At 37.2% G+C, this 22,561-nt stretch overlaps 1 protein-coding gene across 1 annotated transcript; it reads left to right on the forward strand.

Annotated features, from left to right (window-relative positions):
* Positions 1-1,198: 1,198 nt before the first annotated feature.
* LOC101708325 (zinc finger X-linked protein ZXDB-like) lies at positions 1,199-21,012 on the forward strand. Its single transcript, XM_087208135.1, has one exon. It carries the CDS (start codon positions 1,645-1,647, stop codon positions 4,066-4,068), a length of 2,424 nt encoding a protein of 807 aa, XP_087064261.1. The 5' UTR covers positions 1,199-1,644; the 3' UTR covers positions 4,069-21,012.
* Positions 21,013-22,561: the final 1,549 nt, after the last annotated feature.

The following is a 22,561-nucleotide window of genomic DNA, read 5'->3' on the forward strand; positions in this document are numbered from 1 at the left end:
ACTAATGACTACACCCATATGGAAGGGCATGGGGTGTGATTGGGAGGAATACAATGACTATATTCTGCAGGCTGGCAATGGTTTATTTCTCGACCTTGTTTCTGGTTATATGGGTGTTTGCTTTTATAAATTAGAGTATATAAACCCTACAGATATATTTTACGCACTCTTCTGTAGCTCAGATTTGAAAAATGCTTCCTCCAAGGAAATGTAATGGAAAGAAAAGTGTGCAAAGCAGACATTTTAATGAAGTTTGATTCGGTTTTGTTTTGTTTTGTTTTGAGACAGGTCTCGCTACTCAGTGCAGGCCGACCTTGAGCTCACTATGTAGCCCAGGCTGGCCTCAAACTCGCATTGATCCTCCTGCCTCAGCCTCCTGAGTGCTGGGATTACAGGTGTGTGTGCGCTATCTTGCCAGGCTAAGGTTTGAATTGTTATGGATGAACAGCATGGGGCTTGATTTTCCAGTCCACTAGCACTACAAGAGGTGTGGGGGTGGGGATCAGGGATTACCTAAGTGATAAGTAACCCATAATGTCATCATCACCTTAAAATAAACTTTTCCATTTCCATACGTGTCACCCTATATGTATGTCAGTAATTGCCAACTCACTGATGACAAAGAAGCTGGAACATCATCTCACCACTAATAAGATCACCAGGCATCACAGGTGGAGTGGTTTACTGTAAGACTAGGCTACCACACTTAAAGGAGAGCAGGTACACCAGGGACTAGTCTGTGTATTTTACTGGAGAGAGTCCATTGCAGTCGTGCTGCACAATCTACAATAAACTGAAGAATGTCTTCATCGTGCTGCGAGATTGGGCATGAAATTTATCATGGTGTAGTAAGTGATGGAAGGGTAGAGTTGGTTTAGGTTGAGCACTGTACAGGGACAATCCAGGAGCAGGTTGGGTTTTCCAGATTTCAGTATAAATTGTTTCATCCTCCAGGTGTAGCACTTCTAGGCTGAACAGTGCTAATGTGTTTTGGCCCCATCTCTTATTCTAATCTGCATCCGGAGGACAAAAAGCTTCATTGTGCTGAAATTTTTTTCCCCAGGACCTTGCTCAAGATAATTCTGAGCATAGAAGTTGTTGGAGGAGGAGCAGTTGCCACAGGAATTCTACTGGTGTTTAATGGTAACATATAAGACGGTTCATTCTCTCTGAAATTTCTCTCATCCATCAATCCAGCCAGCCAGTCAAACAGTAAATAATTTTAACACACAAATAGCACTAAGCAACCGGGAAAGGTTAGGATATGTCTATTTTGGTATATACAGTGAAGTACGGATTTAAGTTGCTTTTATCGGATAGATAACTAGGTACTCTTGCACCATTCCCGAATGTGCTGTCATTTCCCCATTACCAAAGAAGACCTCCTTGATCATAAACTGTGGACTAATTTATGTACATCAGGGTTTGCCTCTGGGCTTTCTCTTCTGTTCCAGAGACCCGGCACCAGAATATTTAAATCACTGTGGCGTTAAATACGTTTTAATATCTGATAGGGCCAGTTTCTGCGCATTGCACTTTTTTTTTTTTTTTTTTCCTTTCAGGAACGAGTTCGGGCCCGCGGCAGGGGGCGGGGTCGCGCCTCCGCCGCGGCTCTGGTTCCAGCCAAGCCTCGCCGGTACAGAGATGGAAATCCCGAGGCTACTCCCGGCTCGCCGGACACCACAGGGCGGCGGCGGCCGTTGCCCCGCGGGCGGCGGTGGGGTCCACCGAGGCCCTGACCCGCCAGCCGGTCAGGCCCCGGCACGCCACCTCCTACTGCTCCGGGGGGCCCAAGATGGCGGGCCCGGGCCGCGGAGCGAGGAGGCCCTCAGGGCCTCACGGGGCCTGGGCCCAAGCCCGTTGGCGCTGAGGCCGGATCACCCGAGCGGCGGCGGCGGCGGCGGCGACGACTTCTTCCTAGTGCTGCTTGACCCGGTGGGTGGCGACGTGGAGACTGGGGTCACCGGTCGGGACGAAGGGCCCGTGTGGAGGGAGGAGACCGAGGCAGGCCTGGGACCCCAGGGGGAAGAGAGCAGCCTGAAGCCCGCGGGCCGCCCTGCGCTGAGCCCCCACTGCCCATCCGCGGTCCCAGTCCCGGCCCCAGTCCCCGCCCCGGGCCCGGGCCCAGGCCCCGCCGCGGCCTTCTCAGGCACCATCACTGTCCACAACCAGGATCTGCTCCTACGCTTTGAGAACGGCGTCCTCACCCTGACCACGCCCCCGCTGCCGGTCTGGGAGCCAGGGGTCGCGCCTTTCCATCAGGCTGGGGGTCTAATCGCCCCGCCAGCCGGATTCCCGCACCTGGCACAGCTGGGTGACTGCCCTGAGCTGCCGCCCGACCTCCTGCTGGCGGAGCCAGCGGAACCTGCGCCAGCCCCTGCGCCGGAGGAGGAGGCTGAGGGCCGGGCCTCGGCCCAGGGCCCCGGTGGGCCGCTGTGCCCTGGCCCAGGCGTGGTGTTGTACCTGTGCCCTGAGGCGCAGTGCGGACAAACCTTCACTAAGAAGCACCAGCTGAAGGTGCACCTGCTGACTCACAGCAGCAGCCAAGGCCAGCGGCCCTTCAAGTGCCCCCTGGGCGGCTGCGGCTGGACCTTCACGACATCTTACAAGCTCAAGAGACACCTGCAGTCTCACGACAAACTGCGGCCATTCAGCTGCCCAGTGGAAGGCTGTGGCAAGAGCTTCACCACCGTGTACAACCTCAAGGCGCACATGAAGGGCCACGAGCAGGAGAACTCCTTCAAATGCGAGGTGTGTGAGGAGAGCTTCCCCACGCAGGCCAAGCTCAGTGCCCACCAGCGCAGCCACTTCGAGCCAGAGAGACCCTACCAGTGTGCGTTTTCCGGCTGCAAAAAGACATTTATCACAGTGAGTGCCCTGTTTTCCCATAACCGCGCCCATTTCAGGGAACAGGAACTCTTTGCCTGCTCTTTCCCTGGCTGCAGCAAACAGTATGACAAGGCCTGTAGGCTGAAAATTCACCTGCGGAGCCACACGGGTGAGAGACCTTTCCTGTGTGACTTTGACGGCTGTGGCTGGAACTTCACCAGCATGTCTAAACTCTTAAGGCACAAAAGGAAGCACGAGGATGACCGGAGGTTCACGTGCCCTGTAGAAGGCTGTGGGAAATCTTTCACGAGGGCTGAACATCTGAAAGGCCACAGCATAACCCACCTGGGCACAAAACCTTTTGTGTGTCCCGTGGAAGGCTGCTGTGCCAGGTTCTCCGCTCGAAGTAGTCTCTACATTCACTCCAAGAAACACCTGCAGGATGTGGACACTTGGAAAAGCCGTTGCCCTGTCTCCACCTGCAATAAACTCTTCACATCCAAGCACAGCATGAAGACCCACATGGCTAAAAGGCACAACCTGGGCCATGATCTATTAGCTCAACTAGAAGCTGCAAATTCCCTTACGCCCAGCAGTGAACTTACCAGCCAGGGACAGAACGATCTCAGTGAGGCAGAGATTGTGTCGCCCTTCTCCGACGTGCCTGGCAACAGTTCTGCTGCAGTGCTGGACACGGCATTGGTGAATTCTGGAATCTTGACTATTGATGTCGCTTCGGTGAGCTCAACTCTGGCAGGGAACCTCCCAGCCAGTAATAGTAACCCCTTAGGGCAGGCTGTGGACCCTCGGGCCTTGATGGCCACCAGTGACCTTCCTCAAAGTCTGGATACCTCTCTCTTTTTTGGAACAACAGCCGCTGGCCTTCAGCAGGGCCCCTTAGATATGGATGATGTCTCCAGTGTAAGTGTGGGGCCATTGAGATCTCTAGGCTCTTTGGCTATGAAAAACTCCAGTCCAGAGCCCCAGCCCCAGGCTTTGACACCCAGCAATAAGCTAACAGTGGACACAGAAGCTCTGACTCCTTCGAGTACCCTTTGTGAAAACAGTGTCTCAGAACTACTGACACCAACCAAAGCGGATTGGAATGTACACCCCGACTCTGACTTCTTTGGACAGGAGGAAGAAACCCAGTTTGGTTTCTCCAATCCAGCAAGAAACCATGGTTCTCAGAAAGAAACAGATCTTATCACAGTGACCGGCAGGTCATTTTTGGTATGAACCAACTCTTATTTGTTATTTATTATATGTGGCTTATTTTTCTTTCACTCAATTTTGAGGGTACTCGGTACTGAATGCTTAAACGCAGTCACTTCCTACTGGTTTGCAAAAGAACACATCCCTGGACTACAAGTTTGGAGATTTAAATTCTGATCTTGAGTCTGGAAATGGCACGTTCTGTGACCCTGAACAAGTCAATTAACCTGTCTGAGCCTTAATTTCTTTATGTATAAAATGAAGTAGTTTGAATAGATTGTTTCTAAGGTCTTTTCTGCTCTATATTTTCAGGATATTTTTGTGTTTCTGGAAAAACAGGAGTAGTTTTTCAATGATTAGTCATTGCATAAGCTTCTCATGTAATGAAAAGTCCTTTGATCACTTTGAACATTAAAAGATCAGAGATGGAGGAGGTGGTGTTTCACTTTAAAAATTTAATCAATGTTTTGCACAGTGACCAAATATTTGTAAAATGTATTAATAGACTTCAAAAAAAGTAAAAACATTTTTGTTTCATTCTAACCTCCCTTTTTTTTTATTGGAGGATGTATTGTTTTTCTGGAACATCCTGGAGTTTTGTTATGATTCAAATCCAGACTAGAATATTGCCTTTATGGTATTCAATAAATGGTTTTAAAGAAGTGTTTAGTCTTTTAGATCTGTAATTCCCTAGCTTTCATATATATATGACTTTTTCTATAATAGTGTGTAGTGAAGGGAAAATACTTTCTGTTTTGGCATGTTTCAGCAAATCATTAATTTTCCTTTCCTAGTTCCCTCTTCAAAGGGGAGAAATTAGTATAATTTCTTATCACACTTGTGCAGGCAATATAGATTTGTACGGGTTAAGAAGAAAGGAATGGAGTTATTTCTTCCATGGATTTCTTAGGATTTTTCTCTATATAATTCTTATGTGACATTACCACCTGTCCATTATTCCAATTTGCTAGTGTCTTTCTCTCTGTTCAAAGGTAGCTGTTGGCTTTCCTATAGATGCTACTGTTCCATGAAAATCTGGGAATAGACCAGAAGGAAATTTTCTCTCCCCTGTTCTGGAGAGCTTATTGCTGGCCTCTCTGAAATGAGATGTTTTGTCTCCCTTTTGGCTAGATATGATCTATCTTGCATAAGCATAGCATTTTATATTTTATATGGAATTTTCTTACCCATTATATTTGATCATCACAGTCCCGTGATGTGGTTATATCAATACAACTGATATTAAAATTTACTTACGTCATACTACAAATGAGTTTCACTTAGTAACTATTAATTCCTTCTTTCTTAATTTTCTCTCAGATAGCACTTAAATCAAGGAGGAAATATTTCTCCATCATGTATTCCAGTCTTAAGAATTTTGTGATCATTTTGTTTATAACCTGTTGCTCTGTTCCACCTTAATTTATATCTGTTACTGTCTGCCTGCTCTGCTTCTTCTCTACCCTCTTCCCTTGTATGTACATCTCCTTTCCTTTCTCCTTTCTCTTTCTTTTTTTTCTATTTATTTATTTTTAATTAGATCGTTTTTATGGTCACCATGTTTCAGTCATTCTGTTCTCAGTCCATTTTTCAGTCACAGTATTTATGGCAAGTCTCTGTACAGTGAGAAATATTTTCTTGATTCAGATGACAATATATGAATCAGATGGTAATGTATTATTTTATGCAAGGTTTTAGAGAGAAGTACTTTTACTTTTCTAAAATTTTCCCCATGTAATTCGGCTAACAAAACCTATTAGTTTTTTAAAACAAACCAAGTACTGTTTGCATGTAGATACTTGAGGACAATTATCACAGTACTTTGACAGTACACTTCATAATAATCCACTTTGAAATGTCTTTATGTTTTCCAGTTGGTTGTACTTTTGCAGTGAAAAGCAAAGATCTATACATAAACTTATAATTCATAGAAATAATGGGAATTTTGTCGTGTCCAAGCAATTTAACAGTTTTCCCTCAGCACTTTGGAAAGATTTGAAACTGTTTTAGATATGTGTTGTCATTAGTTAAAATAATTAACATCTCTTAAGATTGTTCTTCTTTTCCTATGCACAGGAGCTCAAAGACTGAGGTGAACATAGAGGTCATAGGCCTCAATTACAATATATAACTGTAATAGTATTTAAAAATCTTTTATTTTGTTTCTTTAATCCCTCAGATCAATCCCCCCCCCATTAAAAACTGTCATAAGTTTTACTTTTGCCACAGTGTATGGAAATTTCAAAGGGTAAATTTTACTTTTTTTGAAGATAAACATCTTGTAATTATCTTTAAGGTTTCTCTTTCAGTACCATTTTCCTAGCATGATGGTGAAAATGACACGTAATTATAGTCAAAAGTATGGCTACAAATATAATGGTTACATTTCTGTTGGTGTTGGCATAAATTTGCCAGTTTTTTAGTGCAATGACACATGATTTAATTTTCTCATTTGGCTTTTGTTCCTCTTCAGTCTTTGATTTATTAATTTTTTTCCAATTGAAAACATAACAAAATATCTTTCAGGAAGGTTTGATTCCAGGGCACTATTAAGCATATTTATTATGAGTTAAAATATGTTAATCTTGACGTTTTACCACTTAACTCATTATAGTGTTACATAATTGGAAGCCTTGAGTAGCAGAAGTGGAAGTTCGAGAATATGAGGATCATTTTTCTGGATGAAATGCTCCATATTCTCCAGGAACAATGAAAAAGAGACCTTTACTATAACAGGGTGTTTAGATTATTCCTTGATTCCAAATTAAGAAATGATTTTATTCTCTGCTTGGCAATATTCATAATCCTTCAATAATTTTTGTATCAAACAGATCCATTGGTGATTTTGTAATATTTAAAATCCAATATAAAATGCAGGTCACTCAAAATATGTGATTATTGAAATGTAAAGGTGAACTAAAATGTATGTATGTATTGCTTTTGAAAAAAAAAGTTTGCTTAGAAACCTTTTAAAGCAAATTATGCCTTGTTGGTTTAAAGAACATGTCTAAGTACAAACTAGTATAAATACAAAGCACTCAAATAAATTTTATATATTTTTCAAGTGTAAATTGATGGAGCCTTTAGTAATAATTTTGAAAGTAGGGACCCTATTGTAAATTTCAAGTTATTGTACAGACTGTACATGGAATGCAAGGTAACATACTAGAGTAAGAAAAATAAAATATGAGCCATATCTTAATGTTAGAGAGGACATAGCAATTGACATAATAAACATTTAACAAATAAATATCATCAAACATATTAACATCAAATGAATGGCCTGGAGGAAGAGGAGGCATAGGAGATTTAGTTATGTAGAGAAGAGTGTTGGTGAGTTCTAACCAGGAAGAACAGCACAAGAAAGAATTCTAATGGAATTGCTTGCACACCACTGGGAAAGACAACAACTCAAATGGAAAGATCATGTTTAGTGGCTGGTAGATATTAGGGGGTTAGTCTATTATATGAAACCAAATTCTGGAAGACTATGAAGACAAGTCAGAACAGGCAGGACTTTATTTTACATATGTTTAACAGCCAGTGATGTTATTTGAGAAGACAAATCAAAATTTGAATATATATATATGAAGATTAATGTGGATAAATGAAATGTAGATTTGAGGGGGATGTGATGGGAAAATCAGGAGTCTGTTGTAATAATTCTAGGGTGCTGTGATGAAGGCTTGGACTAGAATGGTGGCAGGAAGGGACAGATATAGATGTTTCAAAATTGAAACATTAAACTTGGTGATTTATTGAGTATATAGGATGCCATCATAAAGAGAAAAAAAGATAAATGACTAAGGATTTCTTGCAGATAAGAAAGATAAAACTTTTTCAAGTATATTCATGGAAATGATTAGTTTAGATCATATTTAATTCATTGGGAAGTAATAAGTCATGATTATTGTTCAGATAACCTTGGAGATTACATACATACATATATATGTATAAGTTATATATCCAAGGTATACACTATTAGGCAGCAAGACCACTTCATCTTTCTTGGTTCTCTCATATGTTCACATTTAATACTGACACTTTTATTCTCTTGGAGTATTTACAGATCCTTTTCAACCTTCTACATTGGATACTCTGGACTACTCTGCACCAAAATGAGCTTCTGGCTACCTTTTCTTTCTTACTACTGTTTTCTTCCTTTCTACATATATTTAACATGGTGCTTAATAATATAAAACACCTATTGTTCATAATTTAAAAGATGTTACTTAGTCATTATTTTCAACAGTTCCTCATTATAAACTTTTATATTTACTTGGTTTTTTTCTCAGATTGGAAGATACAGAGGTAGGATTGTCCAATTTAGATGTGATCCTTGGGGCTTTTAAAATCTCTGTCATTTGGTAATAAGTGTAGGTCATTTGTAGGTCAAGTATTGATGTAGGAGCTCAGTCACACCAATGACATTCTCTGTTTTCTACATGTCTCAAAGTATTTGCTCCATTTTATATTTACTATTACTACTAATGGTTATAACTCAAAGAGAATGGACTGCAAATGAGGAAAGAGTAAAGTAGCATTAATAACAGTGATTACATTTTGTTTAATGACAAGTTTGCCATCCTGTATTGTGGACAGAACCATTTATCTTATTCTAGTTTTCTACTGATATTTATGAAGTGCAAAACACATTAACGTTCACTCTGCATACAGGAAATATCTTAAGTATATTAAAAAAAAGCAGAATGAGTCTTAAGAGGACTAATACAGTGTGAATCTTTTTAGAAATATCTTTTTTATGCCTCTTCACCAGCTCATTAAGCAGCTGATAATTACTGAATGTGAGGCATTATAAAGTATAACACAAAAGTACATTTAATTCATTCAAAGAAATATTTTGAGCATATATCTGACAAATTCTGCCTTTTCCTACACATTATCTAGATAGGTACCAAATATCAATAAGCAATGAAAAAGAATACATAATCAGTCTAAATATTTATATATTAAAATAGCACTAGCTAACAATAGTTTTTTCACAGTATGGACTTGAAATTGCAATGAGGGAAAATTCAATGCACAGATTATGAAATGCTACTTCAAAAAGTTCTAAGAACCTAAAATTTAAGGTAGGATATGGCAATTAAGATAAACTGCCATAAATGAAAATTTAAACCCAATTGAGAACAGTAACTTTTACTATTTACAGCAAAATTACTTTTGTAAATAAATAGTAAATTATGCTTTAATTTATTATACATACCACTGTTACATGTTATTCATGTTATGAAGTGATTTTTGGAAACTGTGTAAGACAAATATTTTATTTTTAAAATGAAAATCATTAACATACAAGTAAATGATATTAAGCCAGTATTTTTCTGTATAAATATTCTTTCCTCAGACACAAAAGCAAATTTTAATTTCCTGGCAAAATCCACAGACTTTAATTATGTAGGTATACTGAATGACAAAAAAGGTGTATCAATTCCATATGACATTTGGTACTGAGAACTGGAATTTAGGACTCTCAGGAAACTCCTGTGATTTCACCAATCTTTGATGAAGGATGAGGTAGTCATCAAGCATTTCAGATCCTGAATAAAATATTAGTAAATTAACACATTTGGAAATGGAAACAAAATACACTATAACAAAATATGACTCTCATTAATGGTAACACTAGGTTTCCAAGGTCCAAAACAATCACAAGTGATTGCATAAAACAAAAGTATTTTAACTCTCAGGCATTCCTACTTTGAATAAAGGCAGGAAATGATTAACTTTTATCAGGATCTATTTTCCTTCCCTGTTTACACAAACAATGGAGAGATATGATTATAGTGTGAAACTATTATCTTACATGAAGAAGAAGGAAGCTTGTCACATGTCCTTTTGTGGGGTAATCAGTCAAAATGAGCTGAAGTGGAAATTCCACAGGCAATGACTCAGTGAATAGTGCAGCAGTTTATTTCAGGCTAAGTCCAATTTAAAAAGTGTACTGCCAAACAGAGTGAATAGTGTTGACATTAGTTAGTTAATGCTAAGCTTAACGTGTCCTTTTCAAGGAATTGCAATAACTTTTTCCTTAAAATCACCTTATGTTCTTGTGCTTTATTGAGCTAATTATTAATTTATTTTTACTAATAATATCAACAAAAATTGCATCAGGTGTCATGATGTACTGATAGAAAAAAGAAGCCAATATTTGTTACTTTGCCTCATTTTTCAAAATGTTGTAAGTGAAAATTATTTTTCTCTTTTTTTAATGCAGACACTCACTTTGCCAATCAATTATGTCACTGTTATTTGTGTTTAGCAATAGGACTTGAGAATATTGTTAAAATAAGTGTTTTTAATTATAACTTTAGAAATTTAGTTACTTTGTAAAAGGGAAAAATAGGCTAACTATAGTATGTAGATAACAGGAAGGAATTATGGAAAAGAATGAATGATATGTTCATTCAGAAAAATTTCATTTCTATGATTAAATCAGAATTTGTATTTATCATTTTCATGATAAATCCAATCTTATATATTATTCAGCACATAATAGTTAAATTTTAGAAAACTGCCTATACCACTGGGTCTTTAAATGAGACCATAAAAAATTGACTAACTTCTGTTATGTTTGCTTTTTAAAGTCGGCATTGGATAGTCTTTTTACTGCTAAATCTTTGGACCAAAATTATTGAATATTTTAAAACACACTAAATAGAACTTTCTTTGCAAAGTGATTCTTATTAACCTTCACCATAGGCTCTGTTGATGCAAAAATTCCTTAAATGTAAAATGCTACCTGTATTTACAAAAATAATTGAAGATTCCTTCCAAAAATGGAATTTAAAATTTAAATGGAATAAGATTTAAATAAACATTTAAGTTTGCTCTATTAGCCAAATGTTTTGGCCTTATCAAAGTATTGTCCATTGAAAAGATTGAATTAAAGCATAGTGACATTTTTGAAATGTGTCCAGTATTGTCCAATTATAGTTAGCAATAAAAATCCATGTAATAGACATCATTGCAACATTGCTCATTGTCTCCAATAGTATCTGGCTTTTGGGAAGTTTTCTGTCATTATTCATGTGAATAGGTTTTTTTTATGGCATTTGGATTGTTTGAAGGTTTCTCATTGACTCCAATCAATCTTGTGTTCTGCTTCTTTGGATCATCATGTAGCTGTTGGAATGGTTTTTCATGGTCTCTTGCTATTTTAAGAATTTTTCTTGTCATGTTCTTGTGGTTAGACTGCAATCTTGTCTTCTGTATCCGATATTCTGTCCTCACCTTGGTTCAGACAATTGCATATACTTTCAATAGAATTTTTAATATCCTGGATATCTATTGGAATCTGTTTCATGGATTCCATTTCTTTCCTTTGTTGGCTTTTGGAAGTTATGAAGGCAGTAAAAAGTGGACAGAAATGTTTGCCTGATTTAGGTCCTGACTATAAAGTGCTACAATCCTATCAGATCGGTGTTGATTATTGTACATGATAATCTTAATAGTTGGCATTTTTAGCTATTTCTACTGCAATATTATTTAAAATATCTTAAACTACATGTGCTTCTTTAATTTTTGCCATTAAAGTTACTAATTCATTTTTACATTTAATTATTCTTTTCAAGTTTAGTGTTATTCAATTCAATAAGCATTCAGATAACAACCTACAGATTTTTAGTTTTGAAGCTCATTGCATATTTTTATCATTTTTTATTTAATTTTTGAGCTTCCATCTAATTAGAGTTGACTTGATAAGACATTTTTTAGTTTTAAAAATTTATTACTTTTAATAATTTTTGTTGAATCAACATGAATTACAAAAGGTCCCAAATAATAAGGCTATAGGTGCATGGCTTTTCACAAAATGAATACACCTATGAAACCACTACCCTGAGGAAATAGAACTATACAAGAATTTCAAAGTTCCTTCATGTCCTCTTCCTGTCACTACAACCATAAACCAAAAATAAATTATCTTGACTTCTAAAAGCAGAGGTTGAAGTTTTTTGCTTATGGCTCATTGTTTATTATTATTGAGATAGAAATTACATAACATATGAATAGAGTTACATTAATTATAGATAACTTGATTCTGGGGGGGGCCCTGGCTTTTCAAGGTTCATTCATATTGTAGCATAGATGTTCAGTACTTCCTTGTTTTATGACTGAATTATATTTTATTAGATAGATTCACCACATTTTATCTAGCCACTCATCTGATGGATATTTCAGTTGTTTTTATTTTTTGACTATTAGGAATAATTTTATGAAACTTGTATATAAATTCATATATAAATATATTAAAAATACCACTCAATTTTGCTTATTTCTAAACTTTATTAAGTTCATATTCTTTTTGCATTTGGCTTCTTTCATTCAACATTTTTTTGTGAGCTTCAGCCATGCTTTGTGCATATACAGTAGAGTATCTGTTACCATTGTACAGAGCTCTAATATATACAGATACCATAATTACTTTTAGTTTTGTTTATGGACATTTATATTGTTAGCAATTATTGGAAAATGGTTAAAGTAGTTAATTATGTAACCAATTTTTATAGATGATTTCTACATTTTATATTTTATTAGTGCATTTTAATTTTACAAAATATTGGGTTTCATCGTGACATTTTCATACATACAGGGTAACAGAGGAAATGCATACAATATATATTGATCATGTGCATCTCTGTTACCCTTCCATACACCCCACCCTATTCCCATCCTCTTGTTTAATGACAGTCTCCCTTCTACATAGTTACCATTTTTAGGAAGGATGAGAACATTTAAATCTACTGTCTTAGAAAATTTCAAGTATGTGAGTAAAATACAGTATTATTAACTACAGTCACTATATTTAACATTGTGTTTCTGTTTCTCAAACTCATTCATCTTACAACTGAATGTTTTAAAAACATTTATACAGCACATAATTTGCCTATATATCTCTCTCCCCATATCATCTATTCAGAACCACAATCTTCTAAATATACAATAATGTAGAAATACAACAAGTCACTAATTGTGACATGAATATGAAACACTTGCAAGGAGTAATGTTCATCTCACATTAAAATTTCAAAATAGTTTCATAATGTAAGGTTGCTTACCAAATAAATAAATACAACAAAGGAGACATTCTTCAATATCAGTGATTATAGTTTAAAGCATACGGGAAAAATGAGTTGTGAAATTGCCTTTATTGAAAATGTTTATACTTTTAAATTTAATTATTACTTTCCTTTTTGGTAAACATTTTGTTTTTGTTTATCAATACTGTTTGTATCTAAAGCAGTCTAATTTTTAATCATACTCTTATAACCAAGCTCTAGGAGCCAAATATCTTAGATTCAAAGGTCTGTTTATCACTAATAGTGTGATGAGCAAGTCATTTTACCTTTCCTTTTATTTTATTAGTACATGTTTATAGTACATATTTATTACATTCATTGTAGGGAGTTGGTATATGTAAATTACACATTATTTCTCTTTTTCATCTCCTTTTCCTCCCTTTCCTCCCCCTTCATCTCTTGGTCTCCTTCCCTTTTGCAAAAGATCTATCTTGCTGTTTCTTATATCTTTTATTTTGCTCTATAATTTACTTATATTTAGATTGTTTATATAAGATAAATCATGTTAAACATGTGTATCTGATTTATTTCACTTACCATTATGATCTCAAGATGCATTTCATTTTCCTAAAAATGACTCAAGTTTATCCTTCTTTATGGGAGAGTAATACTTCATTGTGTGTATATATGGCACATTTTCTTCATCCATTCATGTACTGATGGAAATATAGGGCACTTCTAAGATTTAGTTATTATAAGTTATGCTGCTATAAATGTCTATTATTGCAATATGATGTCTTTAACTCTGTCAGGAAGGTATCTAGAAGTGGAACATCTAGGTTGAATGGAATTTCTAGTTTTATTTATTTATTTATTTTGGTACTGGGGATCAAACTCGGGTCCTTGAGCTTGCGAGGCAGGTGGTGGAACCACTGAGCTAAATCCCCAGCCCTGGAATTTCTAGTTTTAGTTTTTAAGGAATATCCATACTGATTGCCATAGTGGATGTACTAGTTTACATTCTCACCAACAATGTAGAAGGGTTCCTTTTTCACACAATCTCCTCAGCTAAGCCTCTCTTTTCCCATGTGTAGAACAGGGTAATTAAACCTAGCTTTTCAGAGTCAATAAAAACTAAATTATATGACAGGGAAAAAGTACAAGGTAATGCACAGATGTGAAGGAAAGCCTAAAATTAAAATTTTAGACTTTTAAAATGAATTAATTTTCAAAAGCATAATTTTAGAGATGAAGAATAATAACAAACTTTTAATGTAAATGAGATAAAATGCTAGATTGAATTGGAATCAAGATTTGAAAAATATAATTTAGATTGTGGCTAAAATATAAGAAATACACAGACAAAAAATATTAAATATATATCCTTTACCTAGATTTTTCTAAATGTTTGGCTATTTGTTGCAGTATATATAACACAAATCCATATACCTTAGTGCATATATATCTATGAATCTATCCATCTATCTGTAATAATACTCTATATTTATTTAACAATGAGGAGGATTGAAGGAATTTCATATACATCATAAACTATAACCTAATGATAGTTGTTTCTGATAGATAAGACAAATATGTCTATTCCTATTTAATAAAGAAAATGAAGTAAGGACAGATTTAGTTTAAGGCTTAGTTCCTGTAGTTACTTGGTTACAAAACAAGAGTACAATACCAGGCAGACTCCTTGCTATGTAATATTATTAACTCTCTGCAGTCTGAAACATTGTGAGTCCTGTGGAGCCAGTATATGTTTCCCAGTGAAAAATATATTTTACATAGTGAGTCATGACCTACACATACAGAGATTATGAAGCTGCTATGATTTTTATCTAAATTGTCCTCCCAAAGCCTTTTATGCTGATAGGTGAGTCTTTTGGAAAATGATTGGATTATGAAGCTCATAGCTGACTTGTTCTTAGGAGGTGGGATCAGTTTGGAATAGGTGGGTCACTGAGGATGTGGCCTGGGTCTGTCTATTTCCAACTTGTCCCTTGAGCTCTCTGCTTCCCACTTCAATGCCATGAGCTGTTTTGTCTCTTCTATGCCCCCTGCCATGCCACCATGCCTTGGAGCCAGCTAACTATGGACTGAAACTTCTACAAACTGAACCAAAATAAATCTTTCCTCCTTTAAATTGTGGGTGTTGGGTATTGTGTCTCAGACACAAGAAAGCAAGACAGAAGCAGTATTTAACTTTGCCAAAAGCTATGCCCTCTGAAATGTTCTATTTCCTGTCCTGTCCTATCCTATCCGATTCCATTTTATTTGACTTAAAAGAAGTGTTACTCATGGTCCACTGAATTGATTTCAAGATTGTTAAATTCCTATTTCTGTATATCAAATTATCACAAATTTGGCAGTTTAAAACAATACACGTTTTTCTCTCATAGTTGACTAGTTGACAAGTTTATCCACAATGTACCTGTATTTTCAGCTCAGAGTCTTGTAGGCTGGAACCAAGGTATTGGCAAGAACTGTGATCTTATCTGAGGCTCTAAGGAAGAATTCACTTCTAAGCTTACCTAGGTTCTTGGTAGAATACAGATCATTGCAGTTGTAGGATTGAGGTCTTTCTCTTTCCTGGCTATAAGCGAGTGAAGGTGTAAGCTCCTAGAGGCTAACTGCCATTCTCTGACTTCCTCTATATTCAAACCCAGCAATGGAAAGTCTCTTTTGTGTGGTTCCACACATGTCTATGACTTGAGGAAGAGCCCAGTTCTTTTTGAAAGGATTACCTGATGAGGTCAGGATTACTCTGGATGATCTCTTTTCTAAAAACCCAACTCTGCCTTATTACATATTCTAATCATAAAAGTGAAATCTAGCATATTTACAGTGCCTGGACTTTGTAGACATTCTAAATTAGAGTTAGAGATCTTGAGGACTGTCATAGAATTCTCTTAAACATAGTCTATCCTCAAACATATCACTTCTATGCTTTTATATACATATGCATTTATTTTAGTTCAATATCCCCCAAAGTCTCATATCACTATATCTAAATAAACACTTCATGTAACCCCCATCAACTCAAATACAGTAAACCCTTGAGTTACTACCAGCCTCACATATGGGTTACAACTGGAATTTTAGTTTTAACTTATGACCAAAGTCTTGAGTTACATCCTGAATCCTGGTCTTTCCTGTGTAGGGTTAATTGAGAAATCTGGGTCAATGTCTCTCAAAGGACATTGAGATCTGCCTGGAAGAAAGTATACCCTAAAATTATACAGGAAAGAGACCTTGGAGGCTGTGTAGAGAATCCTGAACCCTCAATTAACCCTGTGGTTGATGACATTGTTACTAAAGCAGAGTCCATAGGCTTGCAGTAGACAGTGGTGATTTTGAGGACCTGATGGAGAAATACTCAGAGGAATTGTCTACAGAGGAACTTCAGCAACTTCTGGCTGAGCAGCAGCAAATGGCAGCTGAGGAGATTTCTGAAGAGGAGGGGAGTATCAACAATCAGTGCAGCAAAGTTCTTCTTAAATAAAGGAAATCCTGAAAACATGGACAGAGCTACAAACATTTGTAGGGAAGATCCATCCAGACAGAGAAAAGGCCAATTATTACATTCACTTGCTTAATGACAATGTCATATCATACTACAGAACAATGTTAAAGGAAAGACAGAAACAGAAAACCTTGGACCAGTTTTTAGTTCTGAAAAGGTTGAGATCTAATGAGACAGAATCAGGTCCTAGTGGGCTACAGACTCTCACAAGGAGAGAAGGGACACCAGAGAGCCAGATTCCTAATGTTCTTATGGAAAGGGACTCTCTTTCCAAAAAACAACCATCATCCCTTCGTGCAAGCCAAAGATCTCAACTTGAATGGTGAGTATAGAATGAAATTGTTTTTTTCTGGTAAACTAGGAACATTGTATAACTTTTTGGTGAATATACTGGAAAATTATTGGTGTTTCTGGTAAATTATGCACATTACAAACCCTTTTCTATTATGAAAATGTTGGTTAAGGGGTGCTTTGGGTGGTTCAGAACTCAATATGGGTATTTCCATTATTTCTTATGAGAAAAATAGTCTTCACTTACAAGTAACTTGAGTTACAACCAGTCCCTTGTGAATGAATTGAGTTTGTATGTCAAGGGTCTGCTGTACAAAATTATATTTATTGTTTTAGATACTTTTTTTCCATTGGTGAGACAAAATACCCAACTCTAAAAATTAAAAGAGAAAAGATTTATTGAGCTCACAGTTTGTAGAGTTTTCAGCCCATAAGTGGCTGGCTCCAAGGCAGAGTGGGATAGTAGACAGGCATCACAGAGGCTAAGTAGTTCATGGTGGGCAGAAGATAGCAAAGCAAGCAAGAGACCAGCAACAAGTGACAAATGACCAGAGACCACCAGGGACTCTCTTTTTGTCCTTTATATTGTATCGAGGCTATCCAACCTTAAGGTAGGGAGAGCTTGCACCCTGGATGGGGAAGCCTTAATCCTGTCCAGAAGTATGCCAAACCAACCAGTGGACTCATTTAGTAATCACACACCCTTAGTCCCAGTATCACACACTCTAGATCCAGTGCCACCTTTGAATAATGTGTTATGACCACATGAGGCTTCGGGGGATGTCTGGAAATATATATATATATATATATATATATATATATACTTCATACATATTCATTGGTATTGACTATATTAGACAAAAAGTACACCACCAAATATTTTTATGTAATACTTTATCTTTGACTTCTGCAGAGATCATTGTAAGTCAACACTCTTGAGCTTCTCATAGGGCCTCTGATCTGGCTGCGGCTCATCTCTTGAAAGAGCTTTTAGTATGACTGAATATGCTGACATATTGGTCTTTTCAAGGTTTTGACTGCACTCTTTTTTCTTTATTATATACTTTTTTGAAATAATTCCTCAAGTGTGCTTTTTACCATTTTGAGAGGATGATAATTTTCAAAATCATCTGTCCTGGTTTATTTGTTTAAAAAAATTTCATCCTTGACTAATCTCAAGCTGGACTCCTCTGAACTGTCTTCTCAACTAGGCCTCAACTTTGACCAGTAAAGTCTTAAAAACTGACAGCATTTCTAATATTTCAAGAATGACCTGACTCCCTCAAGTGCATGCCTGTAACAACTGAATGCTGCCAAAAAAATTTACTGTTTTTTCTTAGCCAAAGTTTTGTTTTGAGGACCCCATGTAAATTAGGGTTTCAGAGTGGCTAGAGACACTGCCCTGACAGGAAATGAAGGGGAAATGGATGATTGGTATGATACAATTTCTTATAATAAATATTTTTCCATTGATTCTATTTCCCTGGAAAATACATGGAGATGAAAGAAAAGAGAGAGGAAGAAAGTGGACAGGGAAAGGGGAAGAAAGAGAGAAGAGAAAATAGGAGGAGAAGGAGCGGAAGGAAGAGGAGTAGAAGCCCATGGAAACACAGGTACACAGTTTTATCCAATTGGAAATCCAGATTATTAGATAATTTATAAAAAAGTGACAGGCTGCTAATTGGCTTTTCTTTTTCTATAATACGTTCTGAGTCAACTTTAACATTTGCTGAAAATGCATCAACTGGCAACCATGACTAATCAACAGTGAGGCTAAAATTACAATTGCAGACAGGGATCCTAATAAATATAAACAATGTAATTCCTGTGATCCTTACAATATATTATAAGACAGATAAGTATCTCTCACTTTAACCATACCAACTATAATCTTGACTAAATTCACATGGCCCTAACACACATTATAATAAAATATACCTTAATTGTCATAGATGCTCTGATTCAATAGGTAATATTAAATTAAGCATTTGATAGTTACAGATTACCTTGGTAAAATGAGGACCCATAAACCATTACCCCCAGATAAAATAGATATGTCCCAATGTAAAGTAAATGGGACCTTCAAATACTGAAACACATTTTATACGGTAGATATATATTTCTTCCTTTAACAACCAAGTTTTGCCCATTCAGAAATTTAAAATGCATGAATAGCACCTCATAGTGGATTTTCACAATCATCATGCTGTGGCCAACCCACACTCAATATTATTGAAATAGTTAACTGCATCCAATCAGCAGTTGGAAAATATTTCATAAATCTAGCTAATATAATGTGCATAAATTATGCATATAAAGATTTTATATATGTGGCTGGAGTAAAGAGGAAATAAATAACTAAGTTAAGTAAATATGAAATCTGAAAAATTATTCCCTTTCCCTACTGAAACAGGATCAGAACTCTCTCTGAATATAAACAAATGAATACTTTTTATTACCTTCCTAAATATAGCTAACTCTAGATCAGCTTCTGCATCTTTAATTAAATATTTCAGGGGGAGAGGAAGTTTGATTTTCAAGCTGTTGGCAATGAAAACATTTTTGTGGCCATGATAAATAAGTGTTCCGTGTGAGGAAATCTGTTCATAGTTCAGACAATTAAGGATTAGGCTACCCTCCAAGTATATCCTGTGAAAGGGCATCTCTCCACACCTACATCTAGCTTCTTCTCTTTTTCCATTAGAGCAGGCTTGCTAGCCACCCTAGTATTGGAGCCCTTAATTTAGCTGAGGGTCCTTGAAATAGTGTTTTTATAAACATTTTTTGACAGCCTTGAGGTGTTATTTCCTCAGGCAAACTTACTGAAGGAGATTAGGGTGTCCTAGGGATGCAGTCTTGAGCTATTAGAATTATGTTAGGAGAGATTCAGCATGGCTGAAAGGAGGAGAATTCACTTTGGACATAGAAAAATCAACTAAAAATACAACTAATTAGAAGAAAGGGAGGGCCATACATCCTAATGCCAAATCCAAATTGAAATAAGACTAGTAGATCAAATAAAACATAGTAATGGAAATTCATAAAACAGTACATCAGCCCACAGTGGTGCAGGGAGCACCAAACCAGAATCACCATACTGGGAAGTCCCCAAGAGACTTGATGGACTAAAAAGGTGCAGCTAACTCAAGCCACAGGATAGATTTGGGAAAGAAGGCCTCTTGTCTCTTTAGCCTTCCTCTGCACAAAGGACACTGCTGCCTGGCAGTGGATTTTGTTGACAAACACAGAGTTGAGCAACCAGAACTCTGCTCCCTCCCAGACAGAAGGGCTGCTAGCCCTTTTTGAAAAAAAAAATTTTGTTTGTTGTGCACTCCAAATTTAGAGACCAAAGTGCAGCTGAAAGAAGTGAGTGCCAACCAGTGGTTTGAGGGAAAGACTCACACATGCACGCAACTTGAGCAACAGTAATTAACCTGCTGGAGAAGAGATTGAAGTGGATCCAAGCAACACACTCCCCCACACCACGTGGCAAGTTTGTAACATAATAAAGAAGTGCCCAATGACTACGTGGAGCCAACTGTACACAAGCCAACTTTACATGAGACTGGAAGTGGCCCTGGGATGTCCCTGCCTGAAAGCACCACAGCAACTGAGGGTAAGGAGGCTTGGGTGAACCAGAGAGAGACATCCAAGAAGCTGCTGGCTGAAGACCAGCCTCAGCTCCCACAAGATCAAACTCGTACTCACCATTAACCCTACTACAGACTTGGCAGAAGTACACAGCACAGTTTTGGGATACTGTCTGCCTTGAACACTTACCACAGAGCTGTGGACTCCAGAGAAATATTATTTTTTATTTTATTTTTCTTTCTTTGTTGGTTTTGTTTCCTTTTTTGCTGGTTTTTTTGTTTGTTTTGTTTAGGTTCTTACCTTTATTTTTATCTTGTTTTACTCATCTTCTTTCTCTCTTTCCTCAACTATCTCTTTTCACAGACATCCAGAAGATTAAAAATTCCATTGAATGTATATACAATAGTATGAATGACGTAAGGACAGAATTTCTGATCTAGAAGACAGGATTACAGTCAATGACCGTGAAAATAAAGATATCTTAAAAATGTCAAGGGACCATGAAAAGCCAATGGAACAGCTGCAAGAAGATGCAAAGAAAAACATTATAAGATTCACTGGGGTCAATGAGAAAGTTGGAGCTAGGGTAAATGCCATAAAGTGTCTGTTCAAAGAAGTAATGGCACAAAACATTCCAAACACAGAAAAGTAATTTGATGTACAATAAGTAAGGCATATAGAACTCCAATTAGCCATGATCAAAATAAGTCTATACCAAGGCATATAATTATTAAGATCCCAGGAATTCAGAACAAGAACAGAATATTAAAAGCTGTTAAAGAAAGAAAACCCATTAGAATCACAGCAGACTTCTCAACAAATACCCTCAAGTCAAAGAGAGCTTGGAGTGAAATATTTCAGGTCCTGAAAGAAAACAACTCCAACCCACACTGACATATCCCACAAAACTGTCTTTAGAAACAGATAACAAAGGCCATATTGCCAAGGACTCCAATAGAAAGAAGCCACCAGGCTGGGAAAGCAATAAAACAGAGGGAGAGACGGGGAACCAATAGCAGGAGAATAATATGACAAGGATTAGCCAATACATTTCAGTTATAACCATCAAAGTAAATGGTCTCAACTCACCAATTAAAAGAAAAAGACTGGGAGAATGGATCAAGAAACTAGATCCAACAATATGGTGCATACAGTGTGAAGAGACAACCCACAATGTGGGAAAAAATCTTCACCTGCTCTTCCTCAGACAAAGGTCTACTATCTCAAATCTATAAAGATCTTAAAAAGATCAGACCTCCCAAATTTAAAGACCCAATTCGAAAATGGGCATCTGAAATGAACAGATATTTCTCAGACAAAGAAGTAGAAATAGCAAATAAATACATGAAAAAATGTTCAACATCAGTGGTCATTCAAGAGATACAAATGAAAAAAACGCTGAGATTCCACCTCACTCCAGAAAGGATGGCTGCTATCATGAAATCAACCAATAACAAATGTTGGCAGGGCTGTGGGGAAAGAGGAACACTGCTCCATTGCTGGTGGGAGTGTAGACTGGTGCAATCACTGTGGAAATCAGTATGGAGACACCCCAAAGAACTAGGACTGGGAGTCCCATTTGACCCAGCTATTCCCCTGCTGGGTATCTCCCCCAAAGAAGTAAAATTAAAAGAATCATACCACAATGGGCTGGGGATTTAGCTCAGTGGTTTCGCTGCCTGCTGCGCAAGCGCAAGGACCTGAGTTTGATCCCCAGTACCAAAAGAACCCCCCCCCCAAAACACCACAGTGATATATGTGCACTCATGTTCATAGCAGCACAATTTGTAATAGCTAAAACTTGGAAACAGCCCATATGCTGATCAACTGGAGACTGGATAAAGAAAATGTGGAGTTTTTTTAATAAAATGGAGTACTACTCAGCCATAAAAAATGAGAAATTAGAGACATTTATAGCTAAATGGATGCACATTGAGGCGATACCCTTAAGTGAAATAAATTGGACACACATGTATAAATAACAAACAGTTTCTCTGGTGTGAGAAACTGAAAGTGTAAATAAGGACTAAAAGGTATAATAGATAATGTGAAATAGGAAGAA

Source organism: Heterocephalus glaber, unplaced genomic scaffold, assembly GCF_053883595.1.
Source record: "Heterocephalus glaber isolate CG9 unplaced genomic scaffold, H.glaber_assembly_v1.0 deba00000936, whole genome shotgun sequence".
In the NCBI taxonomy this organism is placed as follows: domain Eukaryota; kingdom Metazoa; phylum Chordata; class Mammalia; order Rodentia; family Bathyergidae; genus Heterocephalus; species Heterocephalus glaber.

What these genes read in the sequence shown, in the direction of transcription:
- LOC101708325 (XM_087208135.1), top strand. Translation starts at nt 1,645, where the DNA reads ATGGAAATCCCGAGGCTACTCCCGGCTCGCCGGACACCACAGGGCGGC.